Source organism: Lynx canadensis, chromosome A1 (genome assembly GCF_007474595.2).
Source record: "Lynx canadensis isolate LIC74 chromosome A1, mLynCan4.pri.v2, whole genome shotgun sequence".
NCBI classification, from domain to species: domain Eukaryota; kingdom Metazoa; phylum Chordata; class Mammalia; order Carnivora; family Felidae; genus Lynx; species Lynx canadensis.
In genome coordinates, this window is record NC_044303.2 from 51,704,950 (window position 1) to 51,728,921 (window position 23,972).

At 39.8% G+C, this 23,972-nt stretch overlaps 1 protein-coding gene across 7 annotated transcripts in view; it reads left to right on the forward strand.

Annotated features, from left to right (window-relative positions):
- Positions 1–23,972, forward strand: part of SCEL (sciellin) — a 174,314-nt gene that overhangs the window by 60,163 nt on the left and 90,179 nt on the right. For 2 of the 7 annotated variants that reach the window (XM_032592332.1, XM_032592334.1), the window contains exons 1-3: positions 2,752–2,905; positions 19,060–19,177; positions 22,352–22,411. In XM_032592332.1, the coding sequence (XP_032448223.1) occupies positions 19,062–19,177; positions 22,352–22,411 (176 nt within the window). In that variant the 5' untranslated portion in view covers positions 2,752–2,905; positions 19,060–19,061. Of the gene's footprint in view, positions 1–2,746; positions 2,906–18,305; positions 18,368–19,059; positions 19,178–22,351; positions 22,412–23,972 lie in introns of those variants that run through there. The other 5 variants (XM_030312283.2, XM_032592329.1, XM_032592327.1 and 2 more) reach the window with 5 other exon arrangements.

Below are 23,972 nucleotides of genomic sequence, written 5' to 3' on the forward strand. Positions count from 1 at the left end.
CACATGAAGGAAGAAGCTAGAGAGTTCTGAAGGGTCTCTTTTATAAGAACATTATTCCCATTCATGAGGGTTCCACCCTCATAACCTAAGCACCCCCCAAAGGCCCCGCCTCCAATCCTATCCTTTTTGGGAGTTAGGATTCCAACATCTGAATTTCAGGGGGACACAAACATTCAGATCATAGTACAAGGAGACAATCATTTAATAACAATTATTAAGTTAATGTATGAAAAGTACTTAGAAATTCAATGCCTGACACATTAACAGTGCTATATAAGTATTTACTATCCTCATTATTATATAGTAATAAGTAATAAGTGCTCATTTTGGCTGATTTATTCATTGGATAGAAGACATAGAAAAAACACTGTTCTATTTCAGGAGATATACTCAGCCAAAAAGGTTTGCTTTACAAACTTCATCGTATCCATCCAGGCAGCCACCACGAAGCAATTGGCATTAGCATCTGCAATAAAACATTGGCCATCCCCAGGGTAGGAGCTATGTTCTAAAGAGACCTCAAGAACTCAGACATGCACAGTGAGATAGGCATGATGAATCAAAGTTATTCCAAGCATGCTCAAGGCTTCCCAGTTCAAGGCCGGAGTGAAACCAAGGCCGAACCCATTTGGCCACCTCCACACCCAGACGCATTCTTGATTGACCTCTTCAAGCTTTGAGAGCCACGAGGAGGTATGCATTTTCCTCAAGTGTTTAGAATTAGCCCCTTTTTAAATCAAAGATTTGGTTCTAAATGAAAAGACACTGGTGTGGCTTAGTGGTACCGGCTCCTGGTATATAAAATAAGAGGAACCATCAATTACGTGCAGGAATAATTGCTTGGGAGTTCAAAAGCCTAGCATGTATCTTGAGCAGTATATTTTACTTCATTAAAACTTAAAAACTTATTTTTCTCGTTCTATATTTTATGAGGACAAAAACATACACTTAAACATTCTATAATGTAAGTTACTACCTGTCCCTACAAGCTGGCTCTGAAACTGTTTTAGCCCTTCATTTGGCAAAATGAATGCTGAATCATGCTGAATATAACTTCTGATTTATTTTGCTGAATATAATGTCTTTATAATGCTGCATATAACTCCTGATTTATTTTTTGAGTTGAGCCAAACATGTTTTTACAATTTTCTAATCTATAGTATTAAATCCAACCTAAATTCAACCAACATTTATGGGCAGCACAGAAATTTAGAACATATTTCTTTTTTTAAGTTTATTTATTTATTTATTTATTTATTTATTTATTTTGAGAGAGAGAGAGAGAGAGAGAGAGAGAGAGCAAGTAGGGAAGGGGCAAAGAGAGAATCCCAAGCAGGCTCTGTACTGTCAGCACAGAGCCTGATGTGGGGCTCAAATCCACAAATCATGTGATCATGACCTGAGCCAAAGCCAGATGCTCAAAGGACTGAGCCACCCAGGCACCCCTATTTCTAAAATATTTGGGGTTTATAAAATTCCATAGAAGGACCGAATAGACATGTATATGGATGTTTACTTTTAAAGAACATTTTTCCATTTTCCATTTTCAAATTCTTCAGCCCAGAGAGAGGACACATCAGAATAGTGATGTCCTAGTTTATAATGACTGCATACTACAATTGCCTGTACCTTCTAACCTGAACATTTTTCTACTTTTGTTACAGTCACTTCTGTGCTATAGCTCAGCTGGATTGTAATTTTTAGGAGCTGTCTTGAAAATGGGAGCATTCGGTTAATTGTTGAAATGATGGATGCATAAAGATGACCCTGGGAGTTCTAATGACTTGACTTCTCTCAGTAATGTTCTCCAAGTTTGCTAAGCTTCTTGCAAAGCCTCCCAGGCTATTATGGAAGGTGCATTTCAGAAGCTGTGGTAGGAACCCCCACCTGGCATGACTTTTGTGCATTGTTGCTTCCCTGCCAGACGCAGGTGTTGATGCTGGAATCTACTTCTGCCCTCAGATGTGAAAGAACTTTCAAGCATCTTCATCACATTTTTATCTATGTCAAAATAATAAAAGGATCAGAATTCTTATATTTCAGAATGTATTTTTCCTCTGATGGTTTTACAAAATATCCCATGTGTAGAACTTGTGTTGTTTCTTTAAAAAAAATTTTTTTAATGTTTATTTATTTATGAGAGAGAGAGAGAGAGCGTGAGCAGGGGAGGGGCAGAGAGAGAGGGAGACACAGAATCTGAAGCAGGCTCTAGGCTCTGAGCTGTCAGCACAGAGCCTGATGCGGGGCTCGAACTGAGGAACCGTGAGATCATGACTCCAGCCGAAGTCAGACACCCACTGACTAAGCCACCCAGGAGCCCCGAACTTGTGTTGTTTCATATTTCCTGAGCTCAGAGTTTCAAAGGACTTTTCTATCCTAAAGAATGTTGGTTCCCACAGTGGACTTCCCATCTTGTGCATCTGTGCCCCAGCCTTCCAGCCACTACAGGTAGAGAGAGAAAACAATCCTTCCTACCTTAAATTTTTGTTTTATTTTGAAGAGAATCCAAAATAGGTTGGGTACCATGCCTCCTTGTCCTTGATAGAGTTGTGTGTATTGTTGATGTCAATTAAAAGGGCGATAACAGGAGCACATTCTTTTTGGCATAACGAGGCCATAACTTACACAAAGAATTCACCAAACAAAGACAGTAGGTCCATGAGTGAGCCTGTTTTAATTGAATTGGTATTTATACAAGGTGACACCCTCTTTCACACCACCCACCTCCTCCCTGGGTGACTCAGCCACTGAGGGAGAAGCCTCTGAACTGTTCATTAACACAGTCAAGTAGAGGTGGAAACGACATTCATTAAAACTCCAGGTACACATTAGTTTCAGCAAGATCCACCTGGGGAACCACTGAAGGCAGTTCAGACACAAAGTCCTGGTTTTCTGCCCAAGAGAGGTAAGTTGAATTATATTTGCAAACATAAACATATCTGCTTTATGTGTATAACTTTCCCTGTTTTCTTTGCCATTGATTAAAATCAGAACTTACTGTATTAACTTTGTCTTTTCTCCAGTTAAATTTTGACAGCTTCCAAGGGGCTGCTCTGCTTGTCAACAGCTCTGCTGCTGAGTGTGATTTTATATGGCATTGCCTTTTAACTTCTCTGCAACTTAACACATTTCCGGGCAGCAGAGAAATGAGAACCTCTTTGAGTTTCTGTGTGGGAGCTGTCAGCTGGTGAATCCTGTCACCCATAAGGATAGTAAATTCTTCAAGGCAATTCTATTGTCTCAAGTGACGATAAAAACATTTTTTAAAGGGACCTCCCTGTTTTCACAGATGATGCTTTTACTGAAATGGTGAACTCCATTGTTTCATAGATGTTTTTCTTGCCTGCTAAAAACACTGCAATCACCGAGCTGTGGGGAGAGATGCCAAGCCCATATCCCCTGTATCCTATCTTCCCCCAGTAAGAAAAATCACATTTCTTGCATAAGTGTACCATGGGATAAAGCAAGGTGGGTGAATTGGCAGGAGTGTGGCATCCTCCAGGGATTCCTGTGCAATTGGCTAACTTTTCTATATTATATCCTAGGTTCTAATCTGAGAATTGATTAATGTAGATGGGGACCAATTTTCCACCTTTTTATATCCTAGTCCTGAAAAATCAGTTTTAGAAACAGATTCTTTGATAGGAATAGAAAAGTTATTCTAAGCAGGCTTTCCTTTGTAATTGATAGCAAAGCCAACTTCTCTGACTGGTGTTTGTTTCTCCACCTTTTCCATTCATGATACAGAGCTGTGAGAATCCAACCCACCATCACTTGTCGTCTGTAACAGGAGCTCTGTCCCCTCCAAAGGGGTGTTTCCCACAGCACACCTGGCTCTGCCTTACGTTCTAACGTTCTCATCACTTCCCATTGGTGACCAGGTCATGTGTGTCTCAGAGATTGAAAGGTCAATTCCCAAAGGTTTACTGAGGAACTTTATAACTTGGCTTTCAAACATCTATAGTAATCAGCATTTGTAGTTTATAAGTTGAGTTTTCGTGAAATGAGATCAAATTTAACACTGGCTTTCACTTTCACAGTGATATAACAGATACAGTCTTTCTGATATTTGTTGTACTCCAATTTTTATTGCAACAATCAATTTGAGAAAACTGAGATATGTTATCAGTAGAAATTTTAGTAAAACATTTGGTTGATTTTAAATATCATGTGACACAGAACACATGAACAAGCTAGGGTTTTTATTAAAATTTTAGCTTCATGTAAATCTTTAATCCAGTTGACATAATTTGATTCGTATGGAGCATAGCCTTGTCTAGTCTAACCCATGAATTTTTTAGATGAGGACAACAAAAACATCAATGTTGAGCAACTTGCCAAGACATGGTTAACAGAACCAGAATGAGAAGACTGACCTTTGTCTTACTGAATTTTTTCAATGATTTTTTCAAATTTCTTTCACATAAAATATATAGTAGCAATAAATGAGCTTCCCTCTGGCTTTATAAAAGGGCTAAAATGATATAGAAATAAGAATGTCTTTCTCCAGTAATATACTTGTGTGTACAGTGTGACCATGACATAATGAGACATTTTTATTTGTGGTTTCTGGGCTCAGTCTTGTTATTCATTGTGTTCCCAGAGTTTCTATCCAAGGAGCAGTCAGCCCTCTGTAGGAAGGCAATGTGGCATGTGTGGAGGTTGTGGTGCACCTAATCAGTGACATCCTCAGCTCAGCCACCATTCTGTAGCTGCAGTACCATTCTGCTTTCCCGGTTGTCTTCTCTAACCACTGGAGTTTTGACTGAAATACCTAAAACAATCATTTTTCTGTAAACAAAACAAAGAGAATATGCTCTGAATGGCTGAACTCATGCTGTGGAATGAGCTGCATATAATTCACTAACATGATTTAACTGAGGGTGTCCCTAAGTTTCAGGCATTAACTTGAAGCATTCTTTAAGAAGGAAGTAATAAAATCCTTGGCCAGCAGTCCAAAGGAAATCTCTGTTGTCCCACACAGTTTGTCTTCTGATACTATCTGCGTCTAGGCCATTTGTTGATCAAATTTCCTTTTCTCTTGCTGAGAACTTTGAAATAAGCATTTTATGTATTAATATCTATGTACTGTTTTCAATTGCTCAGAATTTACCTTTTAATCAAAAGTCTTCATCACATGTGTTTCTTAAGTGTTTCTAGTTTACTGTTGTAAAAATCCATGTGATTTTAGAATTTGGGAAAGGCCCTTCTTCAAATGGATGCTTTGTCAAATGACAGCTATATTTATCAGATTGCATTTTATGTTAGCTGCTAAACTTATTAAGGATACAAGTCATCCTTTTATTGTGATTATTAATTGGAAGAGTGTATTTTATGGCTGTCCATTAAATGACAACTGGCTTACTTCTAGACATGAGAATTAATGTTACTGAATCCTCATCATAGATGTGTATTGAGAGCTCTAAGCATCTAAATTATTTATTCTACATTTCTAGACCCAAGTTTCCCTGGCCTAAAATATGATTAAGTCCCCTTTATATGGAACCTCCTGGGGGAAAGTAATGTAGACCATAGTTTCAAACTGGAATATCAACATCCCAGGAGACTGGCGGTATTTGAGAAAATGCACAGATGCCTCATGGTACATCTGCACTGAGAGCTAATTTTAGTTAAAACGTTTTGTAGAAAAATGCTCTGCAACAATTCTTCCCTTTTCCCCATTCCTTCCCAGCATCCTCTCCTTTGTCATTAGGTAAAAGTTTGAAAGGAATTCATGTAAAAAAAAACTGCAGGAGGTTAGAGTACAGAGAGACTTGGATTTAATCGTTATCCTACTTTGAACCAAGGGTAACTTGTACAATCATGCATATCTCACAGCACCAGTACATAAAAAGAAATTTTAGAATTCTTAATGACATATGTATTGTATTACGATTTCTTTTAAAATAGCACAAAGAAAAGTAAAACATCAAAAAAAATCTCTGAAAAAAAATCTCCAAAAGAAAAATGTGGGACCCTGATTTTTAAAAAATCACAAAAATTTACTGTAAGAAACAAAGAATTTTTTGAGTAAAACCTTCCTGGATGGACAGTTTGAATATCATAAATGTCACCTCTTCCCAAATCATTTTATAGGGTTCATGCAATTCTGATCAAAAGTTCCAAAAGAATATTTATTTTGGAAATAGATGAAATAATTTTAAAGTTTATCTGAAAGAAATAAATAGATGGGAATAGCTGATAGCATTTATACATAGGAAATTAATTAGGGGTGCTTGCACTGGCACTAAAATGTATTATAAAAAGATAATAATTAAAGTTTGTTTCTATTGCAAGAAACTAAAAACAGATTTCTGGAACATACAGCCACATTCTAGAATATGTAAGAATTTTATATGTGACAAAGGAAAAATCATATGTCAATAGGAAAGGGATTCATTCCACCAGTAGCCAAATAACTCCCTATGTATTAGAGTTTCCATTTAACAATAAAGTATTTTCTTATTTATTTATTTATTATTTATTTACTTATAATTTTTTTAGGAAGAGGAAGAGCGCACACATGCAGAGGAGATGGGTAAAGGGGGAGAGAGAGAGAGAGAGAGAGAGAGAGAGAGAGAGAGAGAGAGAGAATATTAAGCAGGCTCCACACTCAGCATGAAGCCTCATGCAGGGCTCAATCCCATGACCCTGGGATCATGACCTGACCCAAAATCAAGAGTCAGACACTTAACTGAGTGAGCCAACCAGGCACCCCTAAAATATTTTTTAAAAAATTTGGGGTGCCTGGGTGGCGCAGTCGGTTAAGCGTCCGACTTCAGCCAGGTCACGATCTCGCGGTCTGTGAGTTCGAGCCCCGCGTCGGGCTCTGGGCTGATGGCTCAGAGCCTGGAGCCTGTTTCCCATTCTGTGTCTCCCTCTCTCTCTGCCCCTCCCCCGTTCATGCTCTGTCTCTCTCTGTCCCAAAATAAATAAACGTTGAAAAAAAAATTTTTTAAAAATTATAAGAAAACATGTGTAAACATTTAATTAATCTTATTTGTCCAACAAATATCCCTCTAGAACTGATTATGTGCCACGTACTGTAATAAGTTCTAGAAACACAACTGTGGCAAAGATGGTCTTGTTTCTCAATTTCTCAATTTTCTCAAGATTTACTCTGTGTGTACGTGTGTGTGCATGCATGTTGTGCCCTGGGGATAGAAGGATAGTCAGCCACACTAACAGGCAATCTGTTTGGTAAATGTTTTTATGGAGAGATACTCTTTGCTATTTCAACACTTGGTAGGGCCCTTAATTCAGCCTGGAGAGGTGGGGGGCCAGGTTGCAATGGTGTCACTGAATGCTTCTGGGAGGTTATGTGACCTGAAGAATGAATAGAAGTCTTTCCTGTAAAAGAGAGTAAGGGGCAAGGAAAGCTCAGAATGAAGACTGTTTTAGGCATAGTGCAGAGAGTAAGCAACAGCCTAAAGTTGGTAAAATTGATGAAACCCTCAAGGAATTGGCATGACTTAGTGTGGCTGAAACTAGAGCTTGAGTGAGGAATGGGGAGTGGGGAGAGACTAGGCAGCATCTGTGGACCTGTGAGCCTTGTTAACAACTTGACTTTTATCCTGACGGAGATGAAGCACCACTGAAGAGTTTTAAGCAAGATGGTGGCTGCTTCGGTAGAGAATGGGTTAGAAGAGATTAGGTCTAGACACTTGGGAATACACCTAGGAAGCTGTTAAAATAGTAACAAAGAGATTATGGCAGTTTGAATTGGTAGCTTGAATACAGAAAGAAATACAATCGAGAGATATGTAGGAATAGAATAGAATAGAATCTCTTTAAATTATTAAAGAGATTAATAAATGGTAATTCTAAGTGCTGGCAAATGTATGGACATTTATATGCTGCTGGTGCATTATAAACTGACAAGGTTTAAGGAAGGAGATTTGGCAATAGGGATCAAGAAGATTTTAGAAGTTATCTCCCTTAGCAAGTAATTTTACTTCTAGGGATCCATCCAAAGAAAATAATCAGACATGTGATCAAAGATTTTTGTATGGTTTTGTTGGAAACAACAGAGAAATTATGTTATAATAATAGATGGTCACATAAAATGAAATATATTTTAGTTGCAGAAGGAATAATCATTTAAATATTTTTAATGACATTGAAAAATGTGGATCAGTGAAATCTAATAGGCAAAGAGAACCTTTGAAGAAAATAATGATACATGAAAGGTGTCTCATTTTTTCTTTGTGCTTTCTTTGACTTTATGCATTTTCTACTGAGCATGTATTACTGATATAATGAAAAAGATAATACTGTATAAAATTGGGATAAAGAATTACCTTATGACAGAGCCATTGTGAATGTGAAATATGGTAAAGTACTTACAGTAACTAATGGGGTTTTGGTTCATAGTCCGTGGTAAAAATTTGGGTTTTAATTCATTTAACAAATGCTTTCGGATAGAACTGAAAATAGCCCATTAGAGGCACTGGGTGGATCAGTCAGTTAAGCGTCTGACTCTTGATTTCAGCTCAGGTCATGATTTCATGGTTCATGAGACTGAGCCCCATGTCCGGCTCTAGGCTGGTGACTTGGAGCCTGCTTGGGATCCTCTTTCTCCCTCTCTCTCTCTCTCTCTCTGCCCCTTCCTTGCTCTCTCACCTCTCAAAATAAAGAAATAAACTTAAAAAAAAAAAGGAAATAGCCCATGAAGGGCTCAGGTGATAGATAATTTTTGTTAGTGTTTTTTACTAATGAATATTAGATCAGTGTCTTTAATAAAGTGAAACAGATCATTGTCCCAGACAGTAAGACTCTTCATGCTAGAACTTGATGCTGTCATTCCATGGAAAAGCTAGGTGGTAGCAACCCGGGCAGGTGGGGGCTCATAGTAAAAATAGAACAGTCAGAAAATTTTATGGTGGGTACCAGAGAACCGGTAGCATGTAGACATCTGGCTGGTTGAAAGCTTTCATCTGCACTACATTCCCAACTGTTTTACCATCAGTAAGCAAGTTTCCCAGTGCTAAGCTCAGACTGTGAGGCTGTGTGACTGAAGAAATAGCAAATTTCTAACCATCCCAGCAAGCTAAATGAGTCCTTACCAGCCTGATAATTATTGGATTTCCTTCTACGCTGCATGTGAAGGCTAAACACTATCCATTAATTTAAATGGACTTGTTAATGTTTGCTCTTCATGAAGACCTGTTTGTTTTCTCCTTCCAGGATATTTCATGTTCTTTTAGGTGGTAATTGTTGTTTGGGGTTTGTTTTATTTATTTTCCAGAAACTAAGGCTTCTCTTTATTGGTTTGTAATTACCGGGCTCCTCTTATTCTTCTATAGAAAATAGTTTAGTAGCATTTGTCTTTTTCCAGTTTCTAGGGGGTTTTCCCAGTTACTAGTGATTTTTGGGAAGCAAGTCCTGGTGCGTATGGCACTATTATTGAGCCGTGAAACCCTCTAGACTTTCATACACAGAGGTGAATGTACATATGCCATTTTCTAGCCATTTTTGCTATATTTATTTCCTTATTCTACCTTAGCTTCTTAATACTTTCCATCACTACAGTGATTTCCCCTAGGCGACTCTTTGAGTTCTTTTTCATAAAGATATAAGGTGTATTAGAAGTTTGAGGGGCACCTGGGTGGCTCAGTCAGTTAAGCGTCCGACTTCGGCTCAGGTCATGATCTCACGGTTCGTGGGTCTGAGCCCCGCATCGGGCTCTGTGCTGACAGCTCAGAGCCTGGAGCCTGTTTCAGATTCTGTGTCTCCCTCTCTCTCTGCCCCTCCCCCACTCGCACTCTGTCTCTCTCTGTCTCAAAAATAAATAAACATTAAAAAAAATTTTAAAAATTTTTAAAAAATAAAAAAGAAGTTTGATAAATTGGAAGATTTTGGAGTTAAAATATCGAAATATCACTCAATGCAGATCTCTGCATACCTTGGTACAATGATCCAAGAAAGCCTACTCCAATCTTACTCTCGGTTGAGGTCCATCAGCAATCTACAGTGGAGGAAAAGTCATTCTTCTCACCCTTTCTTTTAGCCTGTCACTTTCCACCCATCAGTCCCTTTTGTTTCCTGGGCTTCTGGGACAGGAACTTCATTACCAGGTTGAATACCAGCTGTGCACTAGCTTTGCAGCCTCAGGTAAGCTACTCATCCTAAAACCTCTTTCCAGAAACAACTACTTTCAGCCACTGCCCACATTTCCAACTCTTGCCCTACCTTCTGCAAAGAGTCTGACTTCATTGAAATCATTCATCATAAAGTTTCATTTAAGTGTGGAATGAGGATAATAACAGCGTCAAACTTAAAGCATTGTGTAGGTCTTAAATGAGATAATACATGTAAAATCTGAACTCAATAGAGCTGACACTATCACATGACCAGTGGTCAGAATTGATTTTTTTCTTTTTTTTTTCCCTTTCTCCTTTCATCCTCTAGTTTGTTAGCCTATATTCTGCTCTTTTCTGCCTCATTTTTCCTATTCCCTTTCCTCTATGCAACACCCATTCCGGTTTCTTTGCTCACCAGATCTTTCTGAATAGAAAGTTAGCAGAGAATAGTGAAGGCCTTATTAGGTAAGCCAAGAGTCATTTTGCCCTTGTGTGGGATGGGAAGACCGATTCACAGTCTTTTTTTCAAGAAGACCCAAATGATGAAGGAAAAGAGTGTAGCTTAGGAGGTGGCCCCGGAAATTTTTAGGGTTGGGACGGGTGGAGCTGGGACTGAGATTGGGTTTAACCTAACAGACCTAAGGGATCTTGGGGAAATGCTCTTATTACAAATAGAAAACACTGAAGAAAATTGAGACAGACCATAAGGAGATGAAGAAAAACTGAGAAGACAAATCAAAGAAATAGGAGATGTTTGATAGTTTCAAATACATCCAAAGAGAACTAAGAAACTTAATTGCTTCTGTGATTCAGAGCTTAAGGAGAATGATTTCATCTAAAACCTAAGGACAGATGTCTTTGTGTGTAGGCTGTGAGCATCGGGTAAAAACCAGCTCTTTCTGCTGCTTGGCCACAAAGAGGAAACGAAAGATGATCCAGAAGCTGAAAAGTTTTTCTCTCTATCTTTATTGACTTGACGTCATGATTTCATACTAGAATTTTCAACTTAAGCATTTGATGCTTTAAAGGAAAAGGTTTTTTTAAATTCCCACTATAATAGAGACAAACAGCTTTCATACATCTTTTCCCATAAAATACCACATTTAAAATACAGTTGCTCGTGGGGTGCCTGGGTCTCTCAGTCAGTTAAGTGTCTGACTCTTGGTTTTGGCTCAGGTCATGATCTCATGGCTTGTGGGTCCAAGCCCCATATTGGGCTCTGCGCTGACAATGTGGAGCCTGCCTGGGATTCTCTCTCTCCTTCTCCCTCTGCCCCTCCCCCACTTGCATACACACACTCTCTTTCAAAAATACATAAATATTTTTAATAAAAAATAAAATAAAATAGAGTTACTGGTAATCTGCCATCAGTGAGGCATATGCACTGGTAACAGTGTTTTGAGGAGCCAACATTAGAGTCTCATCTTTCTCCTGAGAAGTTAAAAAACTTATTTGGAATGAAACTGAAGGACAGCACTTGGAAATAAGTCAAATTGGCTGAACTGAGGCTACTAAGGCAGCATTATTAGATACCTTACAGACACATATAGACACAAAAGTGGGGCTGAAGGAGATTGTGTGAGGGGTATAAGAGGAACACATGCAGATTTAATGAGAAAAATTTATTTTCTCGCAATATTAGTTACGTTCATTAAAAAAACCCTCTGTATATTTATTAAACTATTACCACCTGAAAATAGAATATGTTACATGTTCCTTTCTCATTTACTTTGTGTCAGTGGACACAATAGGCTAGGGAAGAGTATAAAACATTATTAAGTTATCTAGCAGGGAGATCTATCCAGGAAAGGAGTCCAATCAGGAATAGTGCCAGGCCACTCATGACTTGAGTGTAGATTCAGGAGGGGTGAGGCTCGAGGCTGAGCTGTCCGGGGATACTGGAACAACCATTCATTACTACTGCTCCTCCCAGCTCCTCTTTCATTATCTCCCATCTTTTGGAACTCCAGGGCATTTCCCTGAGTGTCTGGTGTTGGCTATATCACACAGTACTTTGAGCAACATGTAGTATCATGTACTCAAAACAGCCTTGGCATTGCACTAGTGTGGACCTAATTATAATTCCTGGTTCTGCCACTTACTGTGTGACCTTGGGCAGGTTATTTAACCTCTCTGAGTTTTGGATTCCTATAATTAGAGGTGGTAGTACTCATTTGGAAGGATTAAATAAAATAATATGCACAAAGCATGTGAAGCAATAGTAGGGACTCAACAAGGAATTCTTCTTGCTAGGAACATTAAACACATGGACATATTGTAAGAAATAGTGTTTTACTGATAAAAGAGTCACAGATATCTTATATTTTGTAGGCCATCGTGGCTTTTTTACACCTTACACCTTCTACTTGCTCCACAATGGACTCATAATAGGCAGGAAGAACATTAAGCTTGAGTAATAAAAATATGGAGAAACAATCTTCTGAATGAACTAGTAGGTTTCTTTTTCTCTTCCAAGGAGAAGTCAAGAGATAGATAATCCAGGTCAATGGTGGCAGCTCTGTGATACTGTCAATGCACCAGGTTCCTTCAACTTCCCACTCTGCCCTTCGTAGTATGCGACCCTTAGTCCTCATGGTTAGTCCATGGTCCCAAGATGGCGGCTCCTACCTTCTGCATGGCATCCTAGTTTGAGAGAAGAGGGAGAGTGAAGCACAAAAAGCTAAGTCCTTCCCAGGGACTTTCATTGGAAGAGGCAACAGGATAGAACCAAGTTTCTTAGAGCAAGTGGGATTGTTGGAACCTTTCCTAGAAAGTATTACAGAGACTCTGGGGTGGAGCCAGTGAGGTGTTTACAGGACACCCGAAGCTTGTCTGGGAGAAAGAGGTTAAGGGCCATGAGTTTCTTGGATGTCTTATCTCTTTTGACTCCATTTAACCAGGCCTTTTGGAGAATGCCTAGCTACAGAAGGCATGAAAATATCAGACCCTCTAGCAGAATGCTGGATCTGATTAGGGCCATTCTCTAAATATAATGTAAAGAGGAGATACCTGCTTTTCTCTGTACAACTCTGCAGGAAGTGCTGAGGATGTGGGAGTCTCTGGCATAGAGGAAATAATGATGAGCCTCCAGCTAGAAAGCCCCAGGTCGAGTCCCAGCTTTGCCACTCATTAGCTATTTGAGCCGAGTCTCTGCTTCTGCCTCTGCAAAGTAGGGATTAGATCACTGTATTTTTTTTAATTGAAGTACAGTTGTCATGCAATGTTATATTTATTTCAAGTATACAATGTAGTGATTTTGACAATTCTTTATATTACTGAGTGCTCCCTACTGTAAATGCAGTTACCATCTATCACCACACAATGTTACTACAAAATTATTGAGTGTATTTCCCATGGTGAACCTTTCACTTCCATGAGTTATTTATTTGATAGCTGGAAGTTCGTACTTCTTAATCCCTTTCACCTATTTTCCAATTCCCCCATCCCCATCCCCTCTGGCAACGACCAGTTTGTTCTCTGTATTTATGAGTCTGTTTCTGTTTTATTTGTTTGTTTGTTATTGTTGTTGTTTTAGATTCCACATATAAGTGAAATCATATGGTATTTCTCTTTCTCTGTCTGACTTATTTCACTTAGCATAATACACTCTAGTTCCACCCATGTTGTTGTGGAATTATATCACTCTTAAATGTTGTGGAAACCAAATGGGATAAATTATAAAGTTCTATAAAGTTATGTAAAGTGTTATTATTGTCTGAACTCTCCTCCTTACCCAGCAGAACTTAAAGGGGTAGCAGAAGCCTTGCTTGGGAGGAGAATTGAGGTGGGATGTGAGTAGAATACCAAAGAAAATCTAATAAACAACATCCATATAGAATCACACAAATGTGGTGTTTTATGTCTGGCTTCTTTCATTTAGCATGTTTCAAGCTTCATTCATGTTGTAGTATGTAGCCTAAGCAGGCTCCATACTGTCAGCACAGAGCCTGATGCGGGGCTCAATCTCAAGAACCGTGAGATCATGACCTGAGCCAAAATCAAGAGTTGGGTGCTTAATGTCCTGAGCTGCCCAGGTGCCCCAATACTTCAGCTTTTAACAATTGCTGAGTAATATGTATGAATATAGCATTTTCATATTATATGAATATACCATATGTTATGTACCCATTCATCCATTGATGGACATTTGTGTTGTTTCCACTTTGGGCTATTTTGAATAATGCTGCTATGACCATTCTTGCACAAGTTTTTTGTGTAGACGTATGTTCATAACCAAGAGAATATCAAGGAGTGCACAGAGAAGCCTTCTCTGTGAGGGTTTTTTGCTGCAGAGGCTGTCCTGGTGCTCCTACTGCCAAGCACTAGGGGCCAGAGCTCATGGGACTTCCAAAGAGTGAAATGTCTAGAATCAGGTGGGCCGCTTCTGTCCCCCTTTCTTCTCACCCTAATGTCAGGGTACGGGTCTAGTCTTGCAATGATTTGTGATGAGCATTGCTGCTGGTTGATATGGAAAGAGTTGGCTTTGGTTTAGAAGACAGATTCTGCTTCTTCCCACCATAGGTATGTTACATACTCTCCCTGAGATTCAGTTGTCTCATCTGGGAGATGGAAGTAATAATAGCTAACTCACAGAGCTTATGCAAGGGTGAGACAATGCCTGTGAGGTATCCTGTTCAGAGCAGATGCTCTTGCTATCAGTAGTTGCCCTGTGCAGTAGGACAGTTGAAGACACAAAGGGCACAGGTCAGAGACAGGGTGACACAAAGCCCTTTGAATGACCTAACTATGTTAGAAATGTTTAAATCATGTTTCCCATAAGTACTCTATTTGTTTGCTAGTGCTGCCATAACAAAATACCACAGACTGGTTGACTTAAACAACAGAAGTTTATTCTTTCACAGTTCTGAAGGCTAGAAATCCAAGATCAAGGTGCTGTCAGGTTTGGTTTCTCTTGTGGACTCTCTCCTTGGCTTGCAGATGGCCACTTTCTGTGTCCCCCCATGTCCTTTTCTCTGCACATACACCCCTGGTGTCTCTTTGTGCGTCCCAAATTCCTCCTTTTATAAGATCACTAGACAGGTAGGATTAGGGCCCACCTAATGGCCTCACTTTAACTTAATCATCCCTTTAAAGGCTCTGTATTCAAATACAGTCACATCTTGAGGTACTGGGCGTTGGGCTTCAACATAGGAATTTTGGGAGAGACACAATACAGCTCATAATAGGCACCTGAGGAGCATCTACTCTGTCTGTCCCAGGCGCCAGAGATCTAGAAGGGAAAGACTCAGGTCTTGCCCACAGGACTGTCAGTCTTTTGAAAGAGACAGACAAGTAGACAATTGTAAAATGCCTTTTCTCCATTTACCTTGGCCTGTATCTTACACTTAAATTTGCAGTGTTTACAACTATATCATCAAATATATATTCAGTATTTTGACCACCTCAGAATCTCATTTCAGTCAGCTATGAACTCTCCACGTCTTTACCAGCTCAGGAAGAGAATTTATTGGAGCCCACTTAGAAATAGGAAAAGGCGAGCCAAGAACCCAGAGAAGCTGGGCCAAACTGAGGGGGAAATGAAGTAGCTGAGATTGAAGTGTGTCTTCACATTCCTCTTTTCCACCCAATTCTGCCAAATTTTAGTGAGCTTCAGAAACAGCCAGCCAGAGGTTGCCCACACTCCTTGCACACCCAGTGGCCCAAATTCAAGGCTGTTCCATCCCCTCCCCACACCCAACCACACCTGCCTTCTGTATTTGATCTCTTCTTTCCAAGATGATAGAGGCATGAGGTTAAAAATTGAGCACTTTCCATGTGTTGGGCAATAATTAGACACTTTACATATGTCATCTAATTTGACCTTCAAAGCAGCCGTATTTCACCTCATTTGATAGATGAGGGAGCTCTGAAGCACAAATCACCTGCAGAATTGGCTCTACCTTGAGGCAAGAGACCCACATTTTACCCTTGGTAATTCAGCACTGCAGGTTGTAGTGTGTGGGGAGTGTGTGTAACCAGACAGCCCCACTAGTTAAAGGCAATTCTCTAGACCAGGTGTAGTCATGAGCCCATAGTGCCAAACACCAGACAGGTAGACCTGGTCTGGGCACCGGCACATTCCACTTCTCACCTACTCTAGGGCAGGGGTATGACATTCTAAAATAAGACCCCAAGGAAAACAATGATGTGATCCAAAGAAATGTGTCTTTGCCATTTCAGGTCCTATAGCCTGATAACATGGTCTTAAGTTGAAATAGTACTTAGAGTTGAACAGAGCGATTTTTGTGCACATTATTCATTTAATCATCACAAATTTATTTTTTTAATGTTTATTTACTTTTGAAAGAGAGAGAGAGAAAGAGAGAGAGAGAGAGAGAGAACGAGGTGGGGAGGGGCAGAGAGATGGAGACTCAGAATCCAAAGCAGGCTCCAGGCTCTGAGCTGTCAGCACAGAGCCCCACGTGGGGCTCAAACTCACAAACCACGAGATCATGACCTGAGCCGAAGTCGGACACACAACTGACCAAAGCACCCAGGCATGCCTAATCATCACAAGCTTATGATGGCAAGTTTCATTAGCCCATTTTACAGGGAGATTATGTGGTTCTGTTACATAACTTTGATGTGATAAAGCTGGGCCTATGACTTACTTTTGACTTGAGATCTGATGTGCCTCCAACATTTCATACACTGTATGGTTGGATGGATTCTGCAAAAAACATAATATACCACGTAGGGGGACCAGGCATCCACATCTTCATTTGCCCAGGACTTTTTCAGTTTTAAAACTGAAAATGTCACATTTCAGGAAAGCCCAGGGCCAACATAACCATTAAGCAGAAAAAAGCAGCGCCTATGGCCTAGTATACCTTTAGAAGCCTACAAAAAGGTTCTAATTTTAATTCTTTATAACAACAGAAGAAAAAATAAATATTATAGTAATAATATATAATAATGAGTCCAACCTGGATTATTTTTCACTTTTACTTTTTTTTTTTTTTTTCCAACGTTTATTTATTTTTGGGACAGAGAGAGAGACAGAGCATGAATGGGGGAGGGGCAGAGAGAGAGGGAGACACAGAATCAGAAACAGGTTCCAGGCTCTGAGCCATCAGCCCAGAGCCTGACACGGGGCTCGAACTCACGGACCGTGAGATCGTGACCTGGCTGAAGTTGGACGCTTAACCGACTGCGCCACCCAGGCGCCCCTATTTTTCACTTTTATACTAACAGTTGTAAAATATAATTTTTAATGGTGTGGGCATGTGCGTGCATGTGTATGTGTGTGTGTGAGGGAAGAGGCCGATGAAAGCAAAAGTGTCTAGGACTCACAAAGTCATAATTCAGCCCTGTTACTCACTTTGGCTTCCCCAGGGGTCACTTCCTTTCTCAGGGCACTGTACATATTGTGCTGTGAATTCCATGTCACTATCTCCCTATTGACCTGAGCAAACATTTCTTTCACTTATCTTTTTGTCTCCAGCTCCTGGCTTAGTGCCAAGCATACTATAGGCATTCGATGCGTATTTATTGATTGAATAAATGAGTTAATTGATGACCTCATTCAGCCAATTGCTTGTTATATAATATAGGGGACACTAACTGCTCTTGGCCTCAATTTCATTTTTTTTTTTTTTTTTAGTTTATTTATTTCTTTTGAGAGAGAGAGGATGGAGGGCAGAGAGAGAGAACCTCAAGCAGGCTCTGCGCTGTCAGCCAGAGTTTGACATGGGGCTGGATCTCACGAACTGTGGGATCACAAACTGCCAAGACCAAGAGTTGGATGCTTAACTGACTGAGCCACCCAGGTGCCCCTTGGCCTTAATTTTTACATCTGTAAAATAAATACGTTGGAATCAACGAACTCTCTGGTTCTTAGGGGGCACTTTATGTCATGTATTTGTTGTACCAGATCATGTGACTTTCTTAATGTCATTGAAAAATGTGTTTTATTAGCAATGAAAAGTCACTTGTAGATTCTTAGAGTCATTGTCGTGTATCTCCCTCTCTCTATTTTTCTTTTTTTTTAAATTTTTTTTTTCAACGTTTATTTATTTTTGGGACAGAGAGAGACAGAGCTTGAACGGGGGAGGGGCAGAGAGAGAGGGAGACACAGAATCGGAAACAGGCTCCAGGCTCCGAGCCATCAGCCCAGAGCCCGACGCGGGGCTCGAACTCACGGACCGCGAGATCGTGACCTGGCTGAAGTCGGACGCTTAACCGACTGCGCCACCCAGGCGCCCCTCTCTATTTTTCTTTTAGATCCTTCCTGGAAGGCAGCATGTCAAATTTTACCTTGAGAAAAATGTCTCCCACAGGAAATGGTAATGTAGATAATATTTTCCTTACTCAGAAAACTTAAGTATATGAGAAAAACAACTCATAGCTCCTAATTCTTTTATATAGATATTGAATGTTTAGAAGCAACAATCTAACTTAATTAGCATTGCCAAGTTAGGCTTCAGGAAAATGTAAGGGTGCTATAGCTTTTACTCATGTAATTGCAATTCAAAGATTTTGTAAAAAATCAATACAAATGTCCTTTTGTGTGGGGGACATTCTGGGCTTCTGACTCCCCTGAGATTAAAGAATTCAGTTACTTATAATCAAAAGCACCAGACCTGCTTGACTTTTAGTTAGTAGGTACTTTAAAAAATATTGTGTGTACTTCTGAAGCATATTTCTTTTTAAATAAAATGGCCAACCCACCAAACCCTGGCTTGGTTTATCTCAAGCCCATGGTTCTGTATTCCTGGGTGCCTCACGAGGCCTCCTGAATGCCACACTGTCAGTTTCAGTTGGCACCTAAGCAATTTTATATGTTATCTTTGATGATGAGATGTGGGATTTGTTCTTTCTTGCCAGCACATCCTACTCTGAAACAGTACTGGCCTTGTCAGTCTAGAAGATTGATGCTGGCCAATCAGATGTGCCTCTCGAGACATCGAGGTTAACAAACTCACTCTCAGCCCCATGCAATTACACTGCCCAGTTTCTTATTTTTTTCTGTTGACAGATATGAAGAGTACCACGCAGGGGACCACACTGAGGCAACAGGGTTTCCATGAGGTGAACAAAAGAAGGAACTTCTTGCAGGATAACAGCTGGATCAAAAACCGTCCTGAAGAAGAAAAGTAAGAGGGTGTGGAGAGGGTGGGTATGTGGACAAGTAGGGAGAGCCATTCTCTAGTTGGGAAGCTAGCGGCCATCTGGAAAGCAAGCACATTCCTCAAAATACTGTTACATGACCTAATATATCAGCTTTCAGATTTTCAAGACTATCTCTACCATTTTTATTATCCACATACCAAAAAGGATGTGAGTCATCAGGGAGAAAAAGCAGAGTTTCATTGTTAGAACTGAATAGACATTTGTGTTTATTTGATAAACAGAAAAGAACATGACTTTCCAGTTTCCCAAAAGATAATATTCAATTCATGGTAGGGAGATTCCAGATGCATGTTAATTATGTCAGTTGAAACAAATAATAGTATGATTCCTAATTTGCAAATTTAATAATAATTTATCTAAAATTTTGATATGTGCAAACGAAGTCAATGCATTCTCAATTCATTTTAGTCCCAATGGTCATATATATCTAGGTACTCAGTGGGTGGTAAATGTAATATTACTTTGTAAGGGAAAACATTGGCCACCAAGAAAGTTTTGTCTGTTTTGAGCATTGCTTCTACTAGCTATATGTTATAGACCTAAAAACTACAACTGTAGGCATATCACCTCATTGCCAACATAGACATTTGTCCAGCCCAGATATATTTATTACAAATTATATGACACATATACATATATTTTTTGTTTCCCTCTTATGTGTCATACTTGATACTAGGTACATACTTTACATATAAAGTACCACAAAATCTTGGGGCACCTGGGTGGCTCAGTCAGTTAAGCATCCAACTCTTGATCTTGGCTCAGGTCATGATCTCACAGCCCTGGGATTGAGCCCAGCATCCGGTTCCACACTGAGCATGGAGCCTGTTTGAGATTCTCCTCTCTCTCTCTCTCTCTCTCTCTCCTACTTGCATGCTCTCTCTTTCTCTCAAATTAAAAAAAATCTCACAAATCACACAAGGTAGTTATTGCATCCTATATTTTATGGAAGAAAGATATGAGGCCCAGAAAGTTTAAGTAACTTGTCAAATCCCCACAACTATGAAGTGATGGAATTGAGATTTTAACATGACCCATTGTCTTTCTGTTACACTGATGGTCCTCATTCAGAGGCAGTTGTGTCTCCAGGGGATGTTTGCAAAGGTCTGGAGACATTTTCAGTTATCAAAATTGGGGAGTGCTCCTGACATCTAGTGGGTAGAGGTCATGGATGCCACTACACATCCTACGATGCACAGGGCTCTCCCCACAACACAAAATTATCAAGCCTGTAGTGTCATGGTGCTAAAGTTGAGAAGCTCTGCATTACAGGATATTTACTGTAGGCTTTCTACTAAACTGCCCATATATAGTCATTTGCGGGACATACTTGTAACCATTAAATGAAGATGTCTATTAGTTTCTGTCATTAAATATTATTATTTTAAGGGAATATAGGTGTATTTAGAGACTCACACTGACTTTTGGAGTTAACATTCATGGACAACGATTATTTCCTTTAGTAACACATTTACTACTTCTGTCAGAGCCTAATATGGCATTTCTGTCTTCCCTAATGGTAGAGTGATGTCAAACGTGAATCATAAATTCTGTGCTGCAAATATATGCACAGATGGGTGAAAACAGAGATGTCTAAGACAAATTGTAATTGGTAGGAATGATGGTTTTATGCCAGGCGTGCCTCCTTTACAAAGGCTCAGGGAAGCCGGCTTAGAGGACGTGCCAGCTGCTGAATGCAGGGGGAAATTGGCTCTGATGCTTTGCCCACTCCTACTGGCCCACTTCTGGGCTGTGTGTTATGATTCTTCTTCAGGTAAGGATGTGTCTGGTGTCCACTACTCTCTCATAAACTTGAGAAAGGGATACCAAGAGAGATGAAACAATTCTCTTGGGATTTTTGAGGGTATAAATTTGCTGGGATTGTTTCAACCTCACCGTTCATCTTTCTTTTTAATTATCCACCGCAGTTTCTTGTACAGCTTTATTACAAATTGTTCCAGAGTGTTGAGTAACATTAAGGGAGCAGACCCAGGAACAATGTGGTATTTCAGGTTTGGTTGGGTTGACATGAAAAAGGCTCAGGTACTTACTCTTTGGCTTTGGTTCAATGCCCAAAGCTCTTCTACATGTTTTGACATTTCCTAAAATTGCCTGTACTTTCAGGTCCACCGTACAAATAAGAAAGACATGGTTTGGGATTTTATGTATGAAGGTTTATGTATGTATGAAGGGCTATGTATGAAGGGTTAAGCAGTAGGAAAAAGCAGAGGTTTGAAATAAAAAGATCTGGGTCCTAGACCCACGTCTGTCACTTACTAACCTTTTAGTCTTAGGGAAACCACAAAATCTCCGATCAATTTCTTCTTCTGTGAATTGGATGTGACAGAGTCTTCCTTGCCTAATTCATAGGATTATTATTTTTTTAATGTTTTATTTATTTTTGAAGGAGAGAGAGAGACAGAGCATGAGCTAGGGAGGAACAGAGAGAGAGGGAGACACAGAATTCGAAGCAGGCTCCAGGCTCTAAGTTGTCAGCACAGAGCCCGATACGGGCTCGAACCCACCAAGTGTGAGATCATGACCTGAGCCGAAGTCAGATGCTTAACCGACTGAGCCACCCAGGCGCCCCTCATAAGGTTATTTTAAGAACCAAAAAAAGCAAACTATGTATTCTCATGGTTCAAAGATGGTTTAAATCTCCTGTGAATGATCCACCTTCTTAGCCACAAATATTGGTACTTATTTTCCTACTTTTTGTCAAGGAAAACTATCAAGCCCATCCAATGAAAATGTCCAAGTATAAAGGACATAATTTAAAATATTTTTGTAGAAAGCTTTTGCCTTCCTGCAGAAAAGCACTCTTGTAATGCACACAAGGTAGATATGTACATGTTCCCACACTCTGATAAAAAAAAAAATACTCATCCCATTATTGAATCATATGGAAACCTGATGGGATATATCAGAATAATTATTATTTGTACTGACAAACTTGTTTCTTTTCATCATGCACTTTTAAAGGGAGACTAATAAAAATAAATGCATAGTTGTGTTCTTATGCCTGAAATAAAATGAACTCATCTTGCCCTAAATTGTGAGCTCCTTCCCCCATCTCCCTTATTTACCAAATACTGTGGGAACTTTGCATGTGACTTAATTTTGTTCTTTCTCTGCAGAGATGAAAATTATGGTAGGGTGGTGCTCAGTCGACATAACTCCCATGATGCCTTGGACAGGTGGGTGTTTCAGACAAGTTACATCATTAGAAGAAACACAAAGACTATAGTTTTGAGAGAAGACTTGTTCAAGACAAACTGAATATTTGTGGCTTGCCTCAGGCTTTCCCTGGCATTCTGGAAGACTCTGTGATATCATCAGGAGTTTCCATAAGGCAAAGTCTTTGCTTCTGCAGCTCTATGCTTCCAGAACCACAGTTTGGAGGTGTAGAATAACCAATCCCCTGAGGTAGCCCACTTGATGGGGAAAGGAAAGGACCCTCTTGATGGGAAAATGGTTCACAGAAATGTGACCGGATAAGAGATCTCTGAACCTTAGGAAAAGGAACCCCTAAAATACAGAAATAACAGTCCTAGAATCCACCTGCTTTATGAGCAGTACCTTCTTTTTAGAAACTTCTAGGCTTGTGGAAAACCATTAAATGATACCGAGTGTAAAAAGACTGACAGACATATTGTAGAAAGAATCAGGCAAAACTCGTAATCACAATAATGTAACTGATCTAAGATTGATCACATAAGCAGATAATATTCTTGTTAAAACACATTTATGCTCACACACATACAAACAACCACACCCATCAAAAGAACCCAAGTATCAGACACAAGTTTTATCTGGTCCAGTAGACCGTGTCTGTGTGCCACCAAGACATACTTAGTAAGAGTGTGATTGTTTTTCATGGCGTGGACTTTAAAAAGTTAAGTAGACACCTTGGGGTGCCTGGGTGGCTCAGTCAGTTAGGCCTCTGATTCTTGATTTTGGCTCAGGTCATGACTTCACAGTTCATGGGATGGAGCTCTGAGTTGGGATCCTCACTGACAGCACAGAGCCTGTTTGGGATTCTCTCTCTCTCTCCCTCTCTTTCTACCCCTCCCCCGCTCATTCTCTTTCTCTCTCTCTCAAATAGATACACTTAAAAAAAAGAAAAAAGTTAGGTAGACACCTTGAATATTTTATAAACTTTTATTCATGAATGTTTCTTTTTTTTAATTTTTTTTTAACGTTTATTTATTTTTGAGACAGGGAGAGACAGAGCATGAACAGGGGAGGGTCAGAGAGAGAGGGAGATACAGAATCTGAAGCAGGCTCCAGGCTCTGAACTGTTAGCACAGAGCCCGATACGGGACTAGAACTCACAGACCGCGAGATCATGGCCTGAGCCGAAGTCGGCCGCTTAACTGACTGAGCCACCCAGGCGCCCCTATTCATGAATGTTTCTAAACCTTTTAAACCTGTTCATAATTTTGACCTGTTCTGAGGGTACCGAGCTTAGAATCTTCTTAGAATCTGTTGGGTGTTCTGGTTCCCAGCCTTAGTTCATCTGATTGATCATTCTGTGACTACTTCTGCCCTCTCCTTGCTCTTCATGACTCTGAAGATTTCAGCCTGGTTTCCTCTTGGCTCTCATCTCACCAAACAAAAGGAATCTGATTATTTCAGTCCAGCCACCAGTGGCAATTGTTCCCTCCATTTTATTTTTCTTTCTCTGGAACTATTCAGAACAAATATACTTGTTTTGGAGTATGGCAGTGAAAAGTAATCTTCATATTCTTAGTGTGT